Source organism: Acinonyx jubatus, chromosome B1 (genome assembly GCF_027475565.1).
Source record: "Acinonyx jubatus isolate Ajub_Pintada_27869175 chromosome B1, VMU_Ajub_asm_v1.0, whole genome shotgun sequence".
Classification (NCBI taxonomy): Eukaryota; Metazoa; Chordata; class Mammalia; order Carnivora; family Felidae; genus Acinonyx; species Acinonyx jubatus.
The window spans coordinates 74,458,863-74,480,491 of record NC_069382.1 but is presented as its reverse complement, the minus strand read 5'-3'; the positions used below and the strand labels follow the sequence as shown (position 1 = coordinate 74,480,491).

Sequence of the window (21,629 nt, the reverse complement as noted above, 5' to 3'; positions counted from 1 at the left end):
GGACAACCACCTTTAACATCCCATCAAAGCTACATTGCTAAATATAACATCCTTCTCAATGGGAATTCAGAAGATTAGCAATAATACAACCATGAGTTAAAAGGATGATGTTTTTGTGATATGAACTAGGGTGAGTCCCAGAGATTGGGCCTGCGGCTCATGAGAATGATCTATTGTAATAATCACACCAAGTCAAAATAAAGAAAGCATACAGTGATCACAGTGACTGGGAAGCAGAGCTCAATGAATTATGCACAAGTTGCAAATTATTTTAAAGGCTAGAAGCCTACTGATTACTTTCCTAGAACTAGGTCAGAATTAGGGAAGACAAATTACTTGCACTACTTTGAGGCAGATGGTTGTCTATTTCATCTGAAAAGTCAGTCTGAGTTGCAGAAGTAATTGTGTGCCTTGGAGTGGCAGCAGCATTATTATTATTCGTAGTGTTAACTTGAACTTGGTTGATTTCTTTTATGACTTGTTCATAAGATGGTGGGAGCTGCAAAATAAAGAATGAAGATTTTAGACATCTATGGACAAATAGCCAAAATGTTAAACGTCTCACTTTTCTTGTCTTTGAGCTTAATTTTAAAAATAAAATGTAGGGGTGCCTGGGTGACTTGGTCAGTTAAGTGTCCGACTCTTTTTTTTTTTTTTTTTTTAAGTTTTATTTATTTATTTTGAGAGAGAGAAAGACAGAGTGAGTGAGTATGAGCAAGGGAGGGACAGAGAGAGGAGAGAGAAGAGAATCCTCCCAGGAGGCACAGAGACTGCTTGGGATTCTCTCTCTCTCCTCTCTCTCTCCCTGCCCCTCCCCCACTTGTGCATGTACATGTACTCTTTCTCTCAAAAAAAATAAACATTAAAAAAATAAAAATAAAATGCAAAGAGATAATGTGATACTTATTTACCTCAGCAGGAACCAGCTCACTGGGCCTCCAAGGGCCTGCTGCAGAAGGTGGGGGAAATCCCAATCCTGGGGGTGGAGCTCCTGGAAACCACGAGGCTGGCCTTAGGGGCTCAGCTGCCACAATGGTAATCTCTGGGCGCCTAGCAGACAAGACCTCAGTGAGGGTTTGCAGGTCAGTAACAAGCTATTGTCTATCTGCAAATTGTCGAAGATTCATGAAAACAACCACCTCTCCCCCAAAAGTTACGTAAGAACTGCCATAATCACAGAAATGACCTGTTTGGCCTGGGCTATCAAGGGAGCAAATGACAGTCATCTTCTAGGACTCTGGGCCTCAATGTTAGAGATGTACCCTGGGCCCACTTAGCTCTTCTTTGGTTGATAAGGATAAGAACTAACTAGGCCCCATACAATCTCTTCATTCCAGGGTTCTACTGTCTAGCCTATACCACAAACATAAATATATGGCAAGGTAGAAAAGTACACCAGTGAAGTACAATTGCTTAGTTTTCTGCCATTATAAATTATATACTCAGACACGATACCATATAAAAAGAATATCCTTTCCTCCTCACCCAACTCTACCCCAATTCAAAGTTATCTTTCCTTGTTCACTTCCAGACCGTGACGTGTGTGTCTGTGCTCCTGGTCAGTTTTGTATATGAATTTGATAATTAATCTTTAATACTGAGGAGCCACAGTGATTCACCATTTTCTTAATCTGATTCTACATTCTCATGTTTAAACTTAATACTCAACCTGATTTCCTAACTAATACCAACTGTGTGACCCTGGGCAAATGATTAACCTCTCTTAGCCTCAGTTTTCTCATCTAACAAAAAGGGATGATGACTGATATCTGCTCTGCCTTTCTCTAGCACTCTACAGAAAATAAAAATAAAAATAAAAATAAAAAGCACTGCTATTATCAAAACTGGGCATATACACACATTCTCATGCTAGCCCATAAAACAATAGAATCTGCTTATTGATTAAATGTGAATTGCAATACCTAAAAACCCCTGCTTACAACTTTTATTTGAATAATAGGAGTTACTAGTTAATAAATGTTAAGCACTACACATGTAATAATCCTTATGACAGCCTTGAGATAGGTATGATTAGCAGCATTTAAAAAAAAAACTTTATTTTTAAGTAACCTCTACATCCAACATGGGGCTCAAACTTATAACCTCCAGATCAAGAGTTGCATGCTCTACTGACTGAGTCCGCCAGATGCCCCTGATTAGCAACACTTTAAAGATAGGGATACAGAAGCTAGAAAAGGTTGAGCAGCTTGCCCAGGGTCACACAGTGAGAAGGCAGTGAAGTCAAAATTTGAACTTGGTTATGTCTGACTCTAAAATCCTGTAGATTACTTCTATATTCTTCATTACTGTATACTATAGTCTGTAAGAAATGTGAAAGCAGGGTCCCTGTTTTATAAAATTCCACCCATCTATTTATCCACCTGTCCATGCTTCCATCCATTCTACCATCTGTTTGTCTGCCTACTGGTCCTTCCTTTTATCTACTCAGTGACTTCCTCCTTCCTCTTGCCTTCGCTCCAACCAACCATCCAGCCATTTATCCATTCAGCTATCTATCCAGCCTGACTCTTTCTCCTTCCTTATTCTTCCATTCAATTTTCTATCTTGTCATCCATTTACTTATACAACATTTACTAAGTAGCTGGGAGGTACAAAGCATTTCTTTGAAGCAGTTACAACAATGTTTTACATATACCAGTTGCTTAATAAACATTTAAAAAATTAACTTCAGTAAATAATTATTGCCAAAAGAACATTTTGAGGTTTGTATCGCTTCTTCTCCCAGCAAAATTTCCATCATTCAAACTTATAGATTAAATTAGGAAATATACCGATGAGGTAGAACACTGCTTATGTTATACATTGCTTATGAAAGAGAAATATTTAACTTGCTAACTGACAGCACACTTTGATTTCATTAGCAGAATATATGACCTCTGTTATAACCATACCTCCTATCTCGATGAAGCTCGCTCTGAAAAGAAGTCCGAGAAGCTATAGAAGAAAAAAAAAAACTGGTATAGTACAAAATCAGTACATTTAATAAAGGTTTACATTTTTATAGGATACATTATTGGAAAAAATTAACTTATACTTGAAATCAATGAAGATGTATGAATTTTAACATCCACAAGTAGAAAAGCAAATCAAAATTATCTTTTTATATGGCATAAAATTATGGTTATATATTTGAATTACATAAGAAAATACAGATTTCAAAAATTCCTGAAAGCACACTCCATGGTTCTGAAAATAATCTGAAGAATGAAAGAGAAAGGAAGATAGCTATTAAACACAAACTGCTTGGTAAGAGCTTTATGATGATGACATGAATTACAATGGGCAGAAAAAATTTTTATTTTAATCCATATGACTATACTTTTGTCATGTTTATTTACAACTCTATTGCAAAGAAAGTGAAAGGGGTCAAATTTTCATCTATTTTCTAATTTTTCCAGAATTTTATAACGTTTAAATTGTTCTACTACTTAAATTTAAAGAGAATAATAATGTAAAAACTGTTCAAAACACTTTTATAAACATGTTTATAGTACATATTATATACGTGCAGCACAGACTTTTCCTTCAAGCTTCAAACTCAAAAAGCTAGATGGTTGACACTTTCTGCAAATTTTATTTTAAAACTAAGTCAAGTCTTAATCATAAGATCTGGAAAATGGTGTCACATCACACATATGTGTAACAGAACATTATTCCTATTTTCAAGAAGCACATTCTAATGATTCCTTTAAGAAAATCTTTAAACGCTATACTGCAAAGATACGTGTACAAAGGGGAGTTTGTTTCAGATCTAAACTATTTCTATCAGTTGCCTTCATATCTCTCCAGTACTCTACATTTTCAGTTGTTCTGATTTGAAAAGGTTGAGGGTATGAATCCTTTCTTTCTTTCTATTAACTTCTGATTCTCCCTGAACAAGCAGGCTGCCGAAGCCAGGCAGCAGGGGGTGGGGATGGAGGTGGGGGGTGGGAAGGAAACCGAGGCTGGAGTTGAGGCTGTGGCAGCTGACCCTCTGCTGGGCTGGCAAAGTGTCTCAGGAGTCCTAGATTCATACCATTAACTGATATGACTGTTACATTTTTATCAAGAGCTAGACCAAGCTGAGATGCATTTTGTCTACTGGAATAAAAGAGGACAGAGAGGCTCAAGCTCTGAGTGGTGCATCTGATTCGTAAGAATGGGTTCATTAAGTCAGAGGCTCACCAAGCGGGCTACAATCACATCACCACCATCACGACAGCCAGAATCAGCAGACACAACACTATCAAAAGACATTATGTTATTGTCACAAACATACCTCTTCCACGGGGCATTTTTGCTGTGCACTATTCATGAGTGCTAAGGGAAAAAAAGAAGGGGTTATAGAAGAGGAAAGGGAGGAAAAAAAGAGAGAACCAGTTGCCTATGCTTTAAAAGGAATTCAGGAACAGGACTGTTCTGCCATTCCACTGTTTTTCCCCAACTCTGCACACTTTGATGGAAAAGAAAACTTGATGTACCAGTTTCAGAGAGTAAAGAAATCTGCTGCGGCAAAGATATATCTGTCCCGACTGGGACATCCACCCACACAACCCCAGTAAAAACAAATCTACCTACAGTTTTTAACAACAATGCAAAAAATAAAGTCTAAAAACTATTTTGCAAAGTCATTCTGCTACTTCAATAGGGATTAATTTTAAAGTATGAACGCAGTACTTAAAAGGCAATCCGGTAGTCTATTGACATTCTCTCAAACCAGTGGCTTTTCACTTGATTCTCCCCCTTCACACCAGCGGTGGTTAGTGACCACTGTTAGCAGAGTGGTCCTCCCATTCTGGAGGTAGCAGGATGAGCAAGAGAAAGTCTCTCAACCTTACTTGCAGATCTCCTCCACATCCTTTGAGAATCACTGCTTTCCTGTCTCCTGCTTTAAATTTTTTTTTCCCTCACATTTACTCATCTATGAAATCTCTCTTGATCCTTATAGGATGACTGACACTTTTTGTCAGTGTTGAACAAATTTAGTAGGTACAAACACTTTAGATTTTCATACAGTGTCTCACACTCTTCCTGCTAATTTCTTAACTATCCACTTCCCCTCATTCTCACCTTCCCAGATTACACTGATTTGGTGTAGTTGCTGCCAGGAAAATTCAACTTGCCACCAATGCCCATATAGAGGAACACGTTCCATTTAGTCCCTTCCACAAACTGCATTTCGGATTAAGACCGCAGTTAAAGTTATCGTATCATTTTACAATGACAAGAATTATTTTCAAGCGTTTCTAGTTCATATAGTTAAATTCTAAGTACAAAACAAATTCCTACTCAACTGTTTATAAAAGCCTGAGATCTGGATTTGCAATATTAGCACTAATAAAGAATCCTCCTAAATTCCAACAGGATCATAAGCCAAGAAAGAACCTCAGTGATCATCCTACTCCAATCTTACAGATGAGGAGGCTGTGACACAGAGAGGTTAAATGAATTATCCCAGGTCACACAGCCTATTAATGGGAAGGGCTGGGAGTGTTTGTTCCTTGAAGCAGTTTAACTCCTTTTGGAGCTAGGAGAGCTAGATGTTGATCCTAATTCTAAATAACTCAAAATTATTGACTAAATGATGACCAGAAGAAATAAACACATAGAAGGATTATTATATTACAAGCATCCTTGCTATAGTACCACCTTGCCAATGAAAAATCACAATAAAAGAAAATAAGTAACTACACTTGTTTGAGACTGGGTATGAGTTAGACATGTCTGACATGGTAACAAGAACATCTGTGGAGTTGAAAGCTCAATGGCCTTGTAGTCAGAAGTCTGGGTTCACATCTCAGGTCTACCTTGTGAAGCCATTTAACCTTTTCTAACTCAGTGACCCTCCATCTGTAAAATGGGGTTAAACATCTACCATGCAGAGCACTGCTTTACAATTTATGTGAACATTTCCAACTTACAGTATGCAATGAATATTAGCTGACTCTAAACTTCAGAATACAATTTTCTCTCAAAAAGTTAATGAAAGGAAAAGTATGAAATTCCAGATATATCCAACTATAATACTTTCCAGATTTTTACCCACAGTATTTAGGGTTCGTGAGGATGAATGCAAAATGGACCTCAAGGCTTGATTGGAAGGAGTATCATTATGGAAGAATTTAAAATACAACCAGCGAAGGAATATTGCTTTAAAAATGTGATGAAGTCTTTCTCCTTGCCAGAGAAAGATGACTAAGTATGGGAGAGTAAAACAAACATTTCACTGGGTTGGGGAAGACAAAAATTGTTTGCAACTTTTTCTTACAGAATGGGCAAAAAGTGAAAAAGGGGATGACATAATTATTTTTCATTTTGTATTTACACAGCAACACATGAGGTTATCTGGTGTCCTTGCCTAAACATCCAGGAATAAACACTACCAACAACTACTTCTTTAGGGTACGCTAAGTAACTGATACATAAAAATTGAAACACAACTTAGTTTTGTCTTTTTTTTTTTTTAAAGATACCTCAAAGGCAGAGTTCTCCCTTTGTTTCATCTCCTCTGTCCTCTTCGCTATGGCCCTATTTCACCAATTTCCTCTTTTTATGCTCCAGTCTGATCTCTCCACTGATTCCTTCACCATTGCCTGCAAACGTCTCCAAGCTTCCTTATCCTGAACAGTCTATGTTCAAATCTCCTCTCTGCTTGACACTCCTCAGCCCTTCCTTCTTGTGTTTACCACCAAATGCCATGGAAGAGCAGCCTTGCCCTGCTGTCCCAACTTCGACATATTCCATTCATTATTTAAATTGAAGTGTGGCTTCCAACTTCAATGTTCTATTGAAACTGCTCTCTCAGAGGTCACCACTGACCACCTAAGGGCCACATACAATGACCTATTCTCAGCTACCTTTGGCTTGTCATTGCTGCAGCATGAAGAGTTATCTGTGGTTCACTTATTCTTTAAAAAACCTCCTCTCCCTTGACCTTTAAACACACAGCCATCCCTGGTTTTTGCCCACTCCACCGTAACTGCCCTCTCCTTACGCTTTGTATGGCACAGGGGCCTTAAGGTAAGCAAGATCCATCATGGAGGATCTATGGGGAGTCAGGTACAAATTACAATCCCAGACAAAGAAGTCCTAAGATCCAAGAGAGAGGAAAGGTAAGAAGCTAGTAGACAGGACTCGGTCTCTCCTCCTTATTAGCAGGGCAGAGGTTTTTTTGGGTCATTCATCTTTTGCCCTATGGCACCTTAAAGGCAGAGCTTGGCCTCAGATGTCACTTCCCAAGATTCTGTCCTTTGTCATCTCTAGCCTGTACGTTTTTCTTGAAGTGTTTAGCTACTGCTGCGTTTTGCCTTGATTACCCCAAATTATATCTCCAGCAAAATATTCTTGCCTAAATTCCAGACCCTAATTTTCTTTTTAAATTCTCTCTGTGCCCTGTCTTCTCCACATACCCACCACTTCAAAGTGCTCTAAGGCATGAATTTTTAATTTTCATATCTGAAGTCCCTCCAAAATACACTGGCATTCCCACATCTTTATAATTCACCACCAACAAAAATAAAATGTGAGAAATGTGGAATATCCTTCTGTATTGCCACCTTACAAAATCTGCACAGCAATGGTTCAAATGTATGCTCTTTAGAACCTGTGGATATCCTAAATTTATACCAAATATTACAAATTATGTTTCTAAAACTATGATACATTCTCCTCAGGTGGTGACCTCAGCTCAAACAATGCAAAGAACATCTAAAAATCCCTTTCTTATGGGCAACTTCATTAAGAATGGAGTTGAGACAAGTTCTACCACTTGTCAACTGCAAATCCAACAGGAAGAGATGGGCCTCAGCAGATACTATTTTATTATCCCATCAGGAAGAAGGAGGGTTTTCCTTCTCCCTAGCAAAAGCCCAACCATAACTCAGCCAGTAAGAAGCCACTATATTTTTTACTCCTCAGCTTACTCCCATGGGCTTTTTGTTTATAACAGCCTTCCCATCTCCCCACCTTTTCTCTATAAAAGAATGTTCCTGCCCTTTGTTCTGAAGACTTGCCTACGGTTTTGCTATAGTTTTCGGGTCCTGGATTGCAATTCTCTGCTATTCTTGAACAAATTCATTTTTGCTGGTTAAAAAAAAAAATCCCTTCCTTATCTCTGTTTGTAATAGGTAGTCCATGTTCTATTTGAAAAGGGAAATTTGCAGAGACCTATGTTAAAAAGCTTATTAAAATTTTACACCAAGAGCAAGTTTTAACCAACAGGGTTGGTAAAGCTTTAACCAAGAGGTAAGGATGAAAGTACGAATGTACCATTTTGGAGAGAATTCTATCATGGCACTTCTATCTTGTATGTGGAAGTGAGCCAATCTCCACAGGCATTTATATCGTTACTTAAAAACACTGTGGAGAGGTGCCTGGGTGGCTCAGTTGGTTAAGCGCCTGACTCTTGGTTTTGGCTCAGGTCATAATTTCATGATTTGTGGGATCGAACCCACATCTGGCTCTATGCTGACAGCATGGAGCCTGCTTGGGATTCTCTCTCTCTCTCTTTCTCTCTGCCCCTCCTTGGCGCGCTCTCTCTCTCTCTCTCTCAGAATAAATAAATGTTAAGAAATTAAAATAAAAACACTATGGAAGCAAATGAATCAAAAAGGACAGGGTTTGATATATTTTTTGCATCCATCAGATGTCTCTACCTATGGAAAATGGTTATATAAAATTTATATTAGATCATAAAAATTGAATAGATTATCCAGATTTTTAAAAAGTTTAGTTATAATAAGAGAAAAAATATTATTCTGAGGAACTGGCTTATCAATAAATGAAAGTTGAAAAGAAAGCTGAAAAACTAGCTGCTTGTCTGAAATGGTTTATTACTCCTCAGAAGAAGTGAAAAGCTACTTTTTTGGATTCTTTGCAAGATTTATCAAACACAATAACTTGCTGGAAATCTAGACCATCATTTAAAATATCACAGAGGAAAATACAGAGCAGGAAAAACCAAACTTACATCTCTTGATTACCGCTCTAATGGATGACAAGGGTCCTTGGCTAGAAAAAGAAAGAGAAAAAAACATTATGTATTCATTAATCCTTTTGAAGAAGAATCATTCATAATGCCAGGTCATTTCTGGGACTCAATATGGCATCAAGCAGCAAGTTTGACATATTAGTTTCTGGTTTATCCTCTTTACAAAACATAAATTAAAAAAAATTTTAAATTGCCTTTGCCATAAAATGTTTTATGGGAAATGAGAAGGCTGGTGAAGTATATCTGCAGTGTAAATAAAAATCTGCCTTAAAATTGCTTTCATAGCTACCTACACAGTGCATCTTCCAGTGAAATTGGACAGTGCTTGAAGTCAGGCAGCAATTACATGGTACTCAAAAGAATTCTGACCCTCCTTTATCCGTTTTGGTGTTTGACAGTGAATTCCTATCTTCTTATCTCAGATCAAAATATATCATTTTTATAGTAATTTGACCCAAGGATTAACAGCATTTCTTCCTAAGATTAGATTTAAAACATCACCACCTAAAAATAAGTCTTCTGTTGCTTTGAGTTTTCCTCAGTGTCTGGTTGGTCCTTGGTATCTCTGACTATGTGACTTTGCCAAGTCACAGAAATGCTTATGAGCCTTTATTCACTCACTAGTCAAAACCATCTAGTTGCAAAGGTTTATACCACTAGTTTGTAAGACTCTTTTTTTTTTTTAATCTTTATTCAAACCAGTTGGACTAATTCCAGTTGGAATCATTTAGGAAAAATATACAAACCTAAAAAATTAATGATAGGATTTAGGAAAAAAAAGCCTTCTTGTTTATAAAATTCTTCACTTTGTTTCTGAATGCTCTTAACATTTAGGCTTATTTTTGATTACTAAATTTATGCTGATGGTAATCTGTATAAATCCTCTTGCTGTTTCTTAAGTAGATAAGATAATACTTCAGGAAGCTGCAATAACGTATCAGTTCATTATATGGGAGGACACTTTAAGAATATACTGTTCTGCCAGACCCCCACTCCCCCCAAATTAAGCAAGAGGAGATCTCCAAGGCTTATGAAAGTAGGACAATAATATAAAAACATAAGTGTTTTCAGGGCGCCTCGGTGGCTCAGTTGGTTGAGCATCAACTTCAGCTTAGGTCATGATCTCATGGTTCTTGGGTTCAAGCCCTGCATCGGGCTCTGTGCTGACAGCTCAAAGCCCGGATCCTGCTTCAGATTCTCTGTCTCCCTCTCTATCTGCCCCTCACCCACTTGTGCTCTGTCTCTCAAAAATAAATTTTAAAAAACGTTGAAAAAGTTAAACATGAAAAATGTTTTCAGCAATACTGATTTATTGTGTTAATTAGATTAAAAAAAAATTCAAGTATAATTAACATACTGCTATAGTAGTTTCAGGTGAACAACATAATACTTCAACAATTCTGCACATTATTCAGTGCTCATCATGGTAAGTGTACTCTTAATCCCCTTCACTGTTTCACCCATCCTCTGACCCACCTCCCTTCTGGCAACTGCCAGTTTGTTCTCTGTGTTTAAGAATCGGTTTTTTGTTTTCTCTTCTTTTCTTGGTTTTGTTTAAGTCCACTTATGAGTGAAATCATATGGAATTTGTCTTTCTCTAACTGACTTATTTCACTTAGCATTATACCCTCTAGATCCATCCAGGTTAGTTGGGTAAGCAATGCTCATTTTTAAAAACAGTTCTTGAAGGCTTGTGTAAACAACTACTTGAAAAAAATTAGTATAACATAGAAGAGATTAACAGTACTAAAATGCAAATAGGTTGACTGAGGGTTGTAGGAGAAACTTCTGGATGCAAAAGTGGAGAGACTCTATAAAGTAATTAATAGAATCAAAATCAGTACCTAGAGGCAGGGCCAAGAAAGTCAAAATTCCATGTGTATGTCCAGGCAGAGCATGTGGAATGTCTACATCATTATCTCCTTGCTCATTACCACTGATTTGGTATAATGTTGTTATTATTTACCAGTTTGCTGTTACCTTTGTGAAGGAGGAAGGTGTACTGATTGGAGCGGAACATGGGGATGTCTGGGTCAAACCGTCCCCCTCCCAAAAAGGACACGTTGAAATCTAACCTCAGAAAATAACCTTTTTTTGGAAATAGGTTCCTTACAGATGTAATTAGTTAAGATGAGGTCATACAGGACTAGAATGGTCCCCTAATCCAATATGACTGCTATCCTTAGAAGGAAACCATGTGAAGACAGAGACACACAGGAAAGGCACCATGTGACAATGAGGCAGAGACCTGCAATGATGCAGCCGCAAGCCAAAAAAGCCAAAGATTGCCCACAGACCACCAGAAGATAGCAAGAGGCAAGGAAGGATTCCCCTATGGATTTCAGAGGGAGCGTGGCCCTGATGACATCTTGCTTTTTTAGACTTCTAACCTCCGGAATCGCGAAACAATAAATTTTTGTTGTTTTAAGTCACCCAGTTTGTAGCACTTATTATGGCCGCCCTAGAAAACGGACATGTGGAGTTTTCTGGGGGCTGAGTAGATGTGATAATTAATTGAGCTGTACCTTTCGTGTATGTATGTTACACTTCGATAAAAAGTTGGGGGGGGGGGCTATGGGGGTGGCAGAAACCTTGGCACAAAATAATTTTGACGGAGGTCAGCCAAGGTTCTATAATTCTCAAGATTTATAAGCATCATGATTAGGCTAATTCCATAAACCAGCCAGCCAGCCAGGCAGCTAGCCAACTAACCAATCAGTATCTTAATGTCTAAAACAGCATTTTCCAAACTCTAAAGTGTAAAGTTCTCCCTTGTAGGTTAACAGGTTTTGTGGTAGGGAAAATAAAGAAGGCCTGTGGTCAAATACATCTCCATGGGAAGCAGTTTTGGGAGATGCTGGTGTAACTTCCTGGCTGTGTAGTGCATACAATTTCTGTATCTCAAGTGTAGCTATGGATGCAAAAGATGTCTCTTTTTCTCCACCTTTATGTAGAGCAAAGGCTACAGTGAAGGTACCACTCAGTAGTCTTAACATAAAACCTCATGGGAGTTATTCCTCAGCATAAGCTCAGGTTCATGTCTTAGCTGGGAACCTCCAGGAAGGATGGCCACTATGGGACAGTAGGCATGGCCATAGAATCACTGATCAGAGGAGGAAGCAGTAGAGCCCCGTGGTTGAGAGAGCTGGTTCCAAAGTCCCATTGTTCATACGTACTCCTGGTGCCTCTACTTTTTAGGTGGTGTAGCTGTGTGCAAATTACTTAGCTTCTCTTCATGTTTTTTCATGTATAAAATCAGGAATAACTTAACTCCCTCATGAGATTGTTGTGGAGAATAAGAGGGAAAATCCACTAAAGCATCTTACACTGGCCCTGGAATGAAGTGTGTGTTCAATAATACACTATTGTTATTGCTGCGATTATAATTACTGATGTTTTTTCGTTATCTTAAGGGACATCACAAAACATCTGACAACACATACGACCCTTGACAGGTTTCCATGTTGGGGTGTGATATCACATAGTTTTTATGTTTTTCAATTATTTTTTTCTTTGTGATTACTTTGCTCCCCTCTGGTTTCTGCTATTGCAAGAGAGCCTGAGCCTATGCCACTCCATGGCAAAACAAAGGACTGCCAAATAGCATCTTCCCTCCATTCTAAATGTATGAGTCTATGTGCTGGCCCTTGACAGAGTTGACCCAGAACTTCTGCCTTCTGCTCTTCAAGTGCTGCGGCCCCTATCATCAGGTACCTTTGTTTTCTGGAGGGCAGATAAAACCACTCCTGACATGTAACAGTCAAAGACCCACCAGGAGGGAAACAAAGGGTGAGGGGAAGTAAATGGCTTTCAGATTCTGAGAGAAGAACCAAAAGCTGAGGTCAAGACAAAGTAGTGTCAGGTCTAATTCCTGATGATTTATCTTCCTCTGGGACTTTGGGGGAGTATCCAGCCATTCAGAGTCCCTTTCTATCCTTTCTTCCCACTCTTTTACAATAAGCCCTTAGGCTGTGTTGTAAGGTAACGGTCTACTACTGCATTTGCACACAGCCTTAATTAGTGTTAAGGTGCTTTTAAGAAAGAAAATTGCATCTTAAAAGAGATTCTTAACCTGGGGTGCCTAGGTGGCTCAATCGGTGGCTCAGTGTCCGACTTTGGCTCAGGTCATGGTCTCATGGTTTGTGAGTTTGGGCCCTGTCTCAGGCTCTGTGCTATTAGCACAAAGCCTGATGCCTGCTTTAGATTCTGTGTCTCTCGCTCGCTCTCTCTCTGCCCCTCCCCCGCTTACACTATCTCTCTCTCAAAAATAAATAAACATTAAAAAAATTAAAAAAGGAGGGGCGCCTGGGTGGCTCAGTCGGTTAAGTGTCCGACTTCAGCTCAGGTCATGATCTCACAGTCCGTGAGTTCGAGCCCCGTGTCGGGCTCTGGGCTGATGGCTCAGAGCCTGGAGCCTGCTTCCGATTCTGTGTCTCCCTCTCTCTCTGCCCCTCCCCCGTTCATGCTCTGTCTCTCTCTGTCTCAAAAATAAATAAACTTAAGAAAAAAAAATTAAAAAAAAAAAAAGGAGATTCTTAACCTAATGAAATTAATTTCTAATGATAAGATTTCAGCAATGAAGATGATGATGAAAACTGCTATCATTACATGTGCCCAAACACATTGATCTTTTTTACAAACGAAGAAAATAAGGCTTAGAGGTTAGGTATCCTGTCTGCAGTCACACAGCTGCTAGTGACAGAATCAGCTGTGAATAGTACCATCCGATTACAGTCAAGTCTATAGTTCTTGCTTAAGTGGATAGGTAAAGGTACCTAGATGCTTTTCAAAGTTCACTATATAGGCAAGTACCCTCAAGCATAAAGTTAATTCAAAAAATTTCACAATGGAATCTCATCCAGATTTTGCAGATGCAGGAGAAAACAGAGGTTACTAGTTTTGATACTGTCAAAAACAGCAACAACAAAGCAAATCATGATAGTCATTCTTAATCTCACCTAAGAAAATCCAACCTCTCTTTTTATTTTGGATCATGTTTTATTTATCATTCTGAAATATTCTAAAAAATATTAATACAACTTTCAAAGCAACAGCTTGTTTCCAAGTTTTAAATAATTTCCCCTGTCCTTCTCTTTGGCGAGGAAAAACTTTTCACAAACCAGTAAATGAAGTTTCTGAATGTGGTTAGTTTGGTACACAAATCAGAATGCCTCCAAGTGCCCATCATCGCCACCACATCTGGTTTTGGAGTTCCTTCTCTGTGCAGGGGCAACTGAATATATTTTGAAAATACACTGTAAAAACCCTCAATTAAAGCCATGGTACATGATTAAAGTACCAGTCGGTAAGGTCATTAGCTTGACAAAGGGTAAAGCTAGTGTGACCTAGAGGTGTAGCCCTCTGATTAAGCTGATAAACCTGCCAGTGAACATAAATTTATCTCTTTATACCATCTTTTCCAAAGGCTCTCAACATTTGGATTCATTTCCATTTCCTAGCAGAAAGGTTTAATCAGATTGGTGTGATTTTTGCAGGTTGGAAGAGGTATTCTGGCTCATTCATTCTCACATAACCAATGCTTATTACATATGTAGTATGTAATATTTTACACACACACACACACACACACACACACACACACACACACACACACCACTAGGAATGCCTTGAAAGCATAGACTGCTCTCAGTGAGAAAGACAAATATTGCAACTGCCTTTCTATTAACACTATGCAAGGGTAGGCACAACGTGCTACGGATGCAAAGAAGGCATATATCACTCAATCTTGGAGTCTAAGGAAAAGCTTCAAAAATGTCACGTGTGTATTGACTGAGACAGAAGAATGTGTGGGAAGAAAGGGTCTGTATAGGGAGCATCAGGCAGTATGTACAAAAGACTATGTATGAGGGGACAGTTGAGCACAGCATACAAGGAAGTCATGGTAAGACATAAGAAAGGACTGGAACTCAAATGCCATGCCAAAGTGAGAAGATGCTAGAGAGGGAAGTATTAGTGCCAGGCATCACCAGCCAGATTAAACACTAAGAATCTATGGGGCAAGGATAGGACAGCAACGTATCTCAAAAGCAAGTAAGAATTTATCTGGGATATCTCCTTAGAACAAGCATTGTTAACTGTAGCTGGTCTGTATGTTCAAACCATGGTATTTGCCTGTCTTTAAAAAAAGCATTTATGAATAAACCCTGGACTGCGAATATTCGGTTTGAAAACTGTGGGCAGATCCACATCTGTTCTGTTCCTTTTTAGGAACTACATATATTGGTGATAGGCTTGGTACACTAATATTTGATGAGACACATAATGAGTGGAGGTAGGAAAGAAAAGATAAGAGAGGTGAGCAAGTGGAAGTTTTTGGAAGTGCTGTAAAGGTAATAGAGAAGTCCAGGGTGTCTTATTTATGCAGGCAATTATTCATCTATGGAGCTCTCACTACGTACCTGGCATTATACCACAATTGGGGCACCAATATGAATATACAACCTCTGCCCTCAAGAGGTATGCAGTCACATTGACAAGATCTATAAATAAAAGTTAAAAAAAAATGTGAAAAAATGTTTCACAAGGTATTACGAGACCTTGGGATAGGGGTGTCTAAATTTAAGTTCTAGGAGAGTTGAAGAACACAGAGCTGATGCTTGAAGAGAGCTAATGCAAGTTCTTGTCATTGGCACTACTGGCATTTGTTAAGGAAAAGGGCTTGTCCTATTTATTATAGGATGATTAGCAGCATCCCCAGCCACTACCTACTAGATACCAAAAGCATACTTCTTCCCACCCACTGCCAGCTGTGACAACCCAAAATATCTCCAGACATTGCCAACTATCCTCTGGGAAGGCAGTGAGGGGGGAACTGCCCTCACTTAAGAACCACTAAGTTAGTGACAACAAAACAGAGTGATAGGATTTATATGGATGGGAAAGAAGATGACTTTGTCATTACTGGTTGCCAGGTTGGTGGTAGCAGTAGTGGGATAAAATTGGGGGCTACATATAAAAGAATGAAACAAAGGAAATGAGAAGGAAAGAAGAAAAAAGTAACAGAAATATCTAGCACCAATAACAGTTTGAGAAAAGTGGTACTATGGCTCTACTAGGTGGAAAAACAAAACGAGTCTTTCTACGAAAGAACATATGAAGCCAGTCATTCTATGAAAAAAAAAACCTTTTAAAGTCAGCTGTTTATAAATCAAGGATTACCTGCACTTAAAAAAATGATACTTATTTTAGAACTCCAATAAACAAGTCTTTGACTTACTGCATTTCAAAAAAACAAAACAAGACAAAACACCCAAAACCCCAAAATCAAAAAACCTTACATATACTTTTATAAACAAAAAAAGCCTTGGATCAACCATGATTTGCTTCTCAAAACAGAAAGCAATAATGTTATATAATTTGTTATATAATAACAAATACAGTAAGCATAATTTGTTCTGGAAACATGCTTGCAATCCAAAGCACTTGTATATCCAAGTGAATTTCAAGAACCACTGGCTCACTTGTGATCATGTGACATTCAGTGTCACATACTACTTGTATTGCAAGACATCGCTCATTTATCAACTTAAAATTGATTAGAAATGTTTGCTCGTCTTGCAGATCACTCACAGAACAAGTTACTTGCAATCCGAGGTTTTACCTTGTGTTTTCATCTTGGGTATCTGTCAAACTTTTAATAGCCTATACTACCTGCTAGAATAAGGTATTATTATGTAATGGGAGACGAAAGTATGAATTAGTAAATGATATTGTGCTACAGAGACAAATATAAGGCTATAATGCCATTTTAATAATGTCTAAATTAAGATCATCATCATAATATGTACAGCCATATCTGACAAACTGTAGGAAATGAAAAAGAATAAATGTATTACTTAAAACTAATGAAAACAAATTACCTATTCTTTCTAAAATTCTGATGAACCTCCATAGTTTGAAATCTGGGTATATACTAAGGGGGTGAATCCCTTCTGAAGAAGCAGAGAATAAAGATTAGTGAGAAAAAAATAATTCAAATCCAACCAGAATGGCTTTTGCTAAAACTAAAAATTGTAACAAAACTACAAAATATTTCTATTAATATTATGAAAGCTTTAGGGAAAAAGTTGTAAGAGTTCTGATTTCACTTTCTTATCACCATTGACAGCTCAATTATAATAATTAAGATCTGTAATACAACATCAAGTTACACTGGGTATTTTTCTACTTAATATTTTTCAAAGACAAGCAAAACAAATGTGCTACCTTTATCTACACAGTTTCAGGACAAAGAAAGTCCATACATATTTAAATGGGTTTTCATTAACACATTCTGCCCATTATACATTTGTAAAATGAGTTCTATTAACAGTCATATCTGTGAGTATAGAGAATATGGAGGATGACCTGTAGAGAAAAAGCAAATAGGATACATGATGTACCTACTGGGGCATCATGATTGTAGTGGGAAGAATACAGAATCTGAAACCAGCCAGAGACCTGCTTTCCTATTTCTAATTTACTTATTTGCTGGAATTGTTTCCTCTGTAATGTAAGAATACTAATGTCAATCTTTTTACTTGTTACTAATATTGAATGAAAAAAAACTACATAAAATATACAGTACAGTGCTTAGCACATATAAAAGTCTCAATGGGGCATCTGGGTGGTTCGGTCGTTTGGGCGTCCGACTTCAGCTCAGGTCATGATCTTGCAGTCTGTGAGTTCAGGACCTGCATCAGGCTCTATGCTGACAGCTCAGAGCCTGGAGTCTGCTTTGGATTCTGTCTCCCTCTCTCTCTGCCCCTCCCAGCTTGCACTTTGTCTCTCTTTCTCTCAAAAATAAAAAAATAAAATAAAAAACATTATATATAAAGTCTCAAAATGTTAGTTACATTTCCTACCCTACTTTCCAATACACAAATGTGTATAGTTCATAATTATAGAAGGCTGAAATTTTTGGAACTATCCTGCCAACACCAGTTGAGTTACCCTATACTTATCATAATTGTACCTTATAAACTCAAATAATTGACTATTTGCATTTCAGTTGCAATTAATATTCACTACTTACAACCTTTCTGAGTTTCACAATGCATACTTCTCATATACCTAATCTCCTACCAAGACTAAGCAATAACAAAGTCAAGAGAATAAAACAAACGGACAAGCTTTTGTGAGTACTGTATTATCCCTACTGAGAACACAGATTTCTCTTCCTTTCCATCACCCTTCCCATGATGCTTTTCACAAAATGGATGTAGTGATCAGTAGCTCTGAAGAATTTCATATTTCTTTAGCCCTATTAAAAAAAAATCCCATGGGGGCGCCTGGGTGGCTCAGTCAGTTAAGCGGCCGACTTTGGCTCAGGTCATGATCTCACGGTCCGTGAGTTCGAGCCCCACGTTGGGCTCTGTGCTGACAGCTCAGAGCCCGGAGCCTGTTTCATATTCTGTGTCTCCCTCTCTCTGACCCTCCCCTGTTCATGCTCTGTCTCTCTCGGTCTCAAAAATAAATAAACGTTAAAATAAATAAATAAATAAATAAATAAATATCCCATGAAAAATTTCACAGATCCTGGAAAAAGCCTTCAACTCTACTATTAATAACAACAGTACATTTAAAATTAGAACATGTTGCCCTGTCCTTCCCAATTTTTTAAGTTGTTTTCTCTGTTGTTGATTTTTCCCCCCAGTACATGCATGTCTTGACTTCCTATTTAGACTGCAAACTTCTCAAAGAAAGAGACTGGTTTTTACTCATTTTTATAGTACAACTCAGTGGAATTGCAGTAAGTGCTCACTACTACAGTGAACTCAATCCTACCCCTAGAGAGAAACAAATATAATTTAAATAGTAGAGGTGACTCCACCTACAATTTACTTAATAAGCAAATCCCCCACCAAATAATTTTGCTGCTGGTTTAGTTCTGTTGATCTCTATTCCCAGTTATATCTTGTTGATGTTCACCTTGCTAAGAGTGTCTGGGTCTAATATATAAAAATAGCTATTTTGGGGGGCACCTGGGTGGCTAAGTCAGTTAAGCATCCAACTTTGGCTCAAGTCATGATCTCACAGTTCGTGAGTTTGAGCCCCATATCAGCTCTCTGTTGTCAGCACAGAGCCTGCTTCAGATCCTCTCTCCCTCTTTCTCTGCCCCTCCCCTGTTCTCATTCTCTCTCAAAAATAAATATTGGGGTACCTGGATGGCTCAGTCAGCTGAGTGTCCGACTTCAGCTCAGGTCATGATCTCATGGTTCGTGGGTTCAAGTCCCACATTGGGCTCTCTGCTGACAGCTCACAGACTGGAGCCTGCTTCTGATTCTGTGTCTCCCTCTCTCTCTGCCCCTCCCCTGTTCATGCTCTGTCTCTCAGCAATAAATAAATGTTAAAAAATAAATAAATAAACAGGTATTTTTCATGCCAAATGTCACCTTGATGAGCATCTGGTGCTCAACAAAGGGTAGTACTCTTCTAATAGTAGACAGAAAACTGGCCAGATTCACCTTATTAAGGAATGGTACATTAGACTCCAACATGGCACCTAATTTGGCAATAAGCATTGTACTTCAAGTGTCAATTAATGCAGTTTCAGGGGTAATTCTGCCTATTCACAGTTTTTCATTGTACTCTATCTTTAGAACTGTCTCTATTAGTTAAGCCCCTGCTAATTCCCAAATAATAAGCAGCGCAAACTCTTCACTGGTGCGCTAAATTTAAAACTATGTATAATATACAATAACATATAGTGATGTTAATCAGACAGGATATATCTAAGTGGGTTATTGTATATGATGTAGAACAAGTACAACTTATTTTGAGAAGAGATATAGGATACAATGTCTACTCAACACCCAAGAAAGGTGGTAATTACTGTAATGTCATAACAAAATCTTTAATCTTGTCAAATGTGAATGCAGAAAAGTTGAAAACTAATGGTCTAAAGCATAACTGTGTTCAATAAACACCTACTGAATGAACCAAGGAATTAATAACCAAAATATATTTTTTCTAGGGTTATATCTTTCCTCCACAGTCTACCTAAAATGATCTGTAGAAAGAGTTTAACAGAAAACCTAGAAAGACAAAAATGGCTAAAATCTAATTCTCTCTTTTCTGGATATACAGCAATATAGGAAGATTAAATTTTATGATGAAAAGTTATTTGTTAGTAAAAGGCAAAAATAAGCTGGCACTGTTCCAAAGGGGTGCCCATTACATGCCAGGAAAAAGTGAGGGGAATAAGAAAATATTAGACAAGTATAAGGCAGTTTCAGTTTGAAACATCCATAACATCCAGAGACTGATCATGTTTTGTTTTATTAGTTGGTTATTTCTGTATTTTTGACCAAAACAAAAACATTCACTTAACTGTTAAGAGTTAATATTAATTTTCAATCAAGAAATTTAATGCTTATGCTATTCCAAGTATTATGCTAAGTACCAAAGAAACTAAGATACCAAAGAAACTAAGTACCAAAGAAACAAGATCAACTAGGACAACCCTGTCTATAAGATGCTCATAGTTTATGGACTTCAAGCTGTATTACAAAGCTGTAATCATCAAGACAGTATGGTACTGGCACAAGAACAGGCACTCAGATCAGTGGAACAGAACAGAGAACCCAGAAATGGACCCACAAACGTATGGCCAACTAATCTTTGACAAAGCAGGAAAGACTATCCAATCCAATGGAATAAAAATAGTCTCTTCAGCAAGTGATGCTGGGAAAACTGGACAGCAACATGCAGAAAAATGAACCTGGACCACTTTCTTACACCATACACAAAAATAAACTCAAAATGGATGAAACACCTAAATGTAAGGCAGGAAGCCATCAAAATCCTCAAGGAGAAAGCAGGCAAAAACCTCTTTGAGCTTGGCCGCAGCAACTTCTTACTCAACACGTCTCCAGAGGCAAGGGAAACAAAAGCAAAAATTAACTATTGGGACCTCACCAAAATAAAAAGCAGCTGCACAGCAAAGGAAACCATAAGCAAAACTAAAAGGCAACCGACAGAATGGGAGAAGATATTTGCAAACGACATATCAGATAAAGGGTTAGTATCCAAAATCTATAAAGAACTTATCAAACTCAACACCCAAAAAACAAATAATCAGTGAAGAAATGGGCAAAAGACATGAATAGACACTTCTCCAGAAAAGACATCCAGATGGCCAACCGACACGTGAAAAAATGCTCCACATCACTCATCATCAGGGAAATACAAATCAAAACCACAATGAGATACCACCTCACACCTGTCGGAATGGCTAACATTAACAACTCAGGCAACAACAGATATTGACGAGGATGTGGAGAAAGAGGATCTCCTACTGCTGGTAGGAACACAAACTGGTGCAGCCACTCTGGAAAACAGTATGGAGATTCCTCAAAAAATTAAAAATAGACCTACCCTACGACCCAGGAATTATACTACTAGGTATTTATCCAAGGGATACAGGTATGCTGTTTCGAAGAGGCACATGCACCCCAATGTTTATAGCAGCACTATCAACAATAGCCAAAGCATGCAAAGAGCCCAAATGTCCATTGATGAATGAATGGATAAATATATATATATATATATATATATATATATATATATATATACACACACACACACACACAATACAGTATCACTCAGCGATCAAAAAGAATGAAATCTTGCCATTCGC

The 21,629-nt window shown here is 38.0% G+C and overlaps 1 protein-coding gene across 2 annotated transcripts in view; it reads right to left on the bottom strand.

The window, feature by feature from the left end:
- Positions 1 to 21,629, bottom strand: part of SH3D19 (SH3 domain containing 19) — a 178,330-nt gene that overhangs the window by 47,186 nt on the left and 109,515 nt on the right. For both annotated transcript variants that reach the window (XM_053216871.1, XM_053216870.1), the window contains exons 3-7: positions 15,409 to 15,489; positions 8,969 to 9,009; positions 2,913 to 2,955; positions 912 to 1,050; positions 337 to 499 (exon numbers count right to left, since the gene is read on the bottom strand). In XM_053216871.1, the coding sequence (XP_053072846.1) occupies positions 337 to 499; positions 912 to 1,050; positions 2,913 to 2,955; positions 8,969 to 9,009; positions 15,409 to 15,489 (467 nt within the window). The remainder of the gene's footprint in view (positions 1 to 336; positions 500 to 911; positions 1,051 to 2,912; positions 2,956 to 8,968; positions 9,010 to 15,408; positions 15,490 to 21,629) is intronic.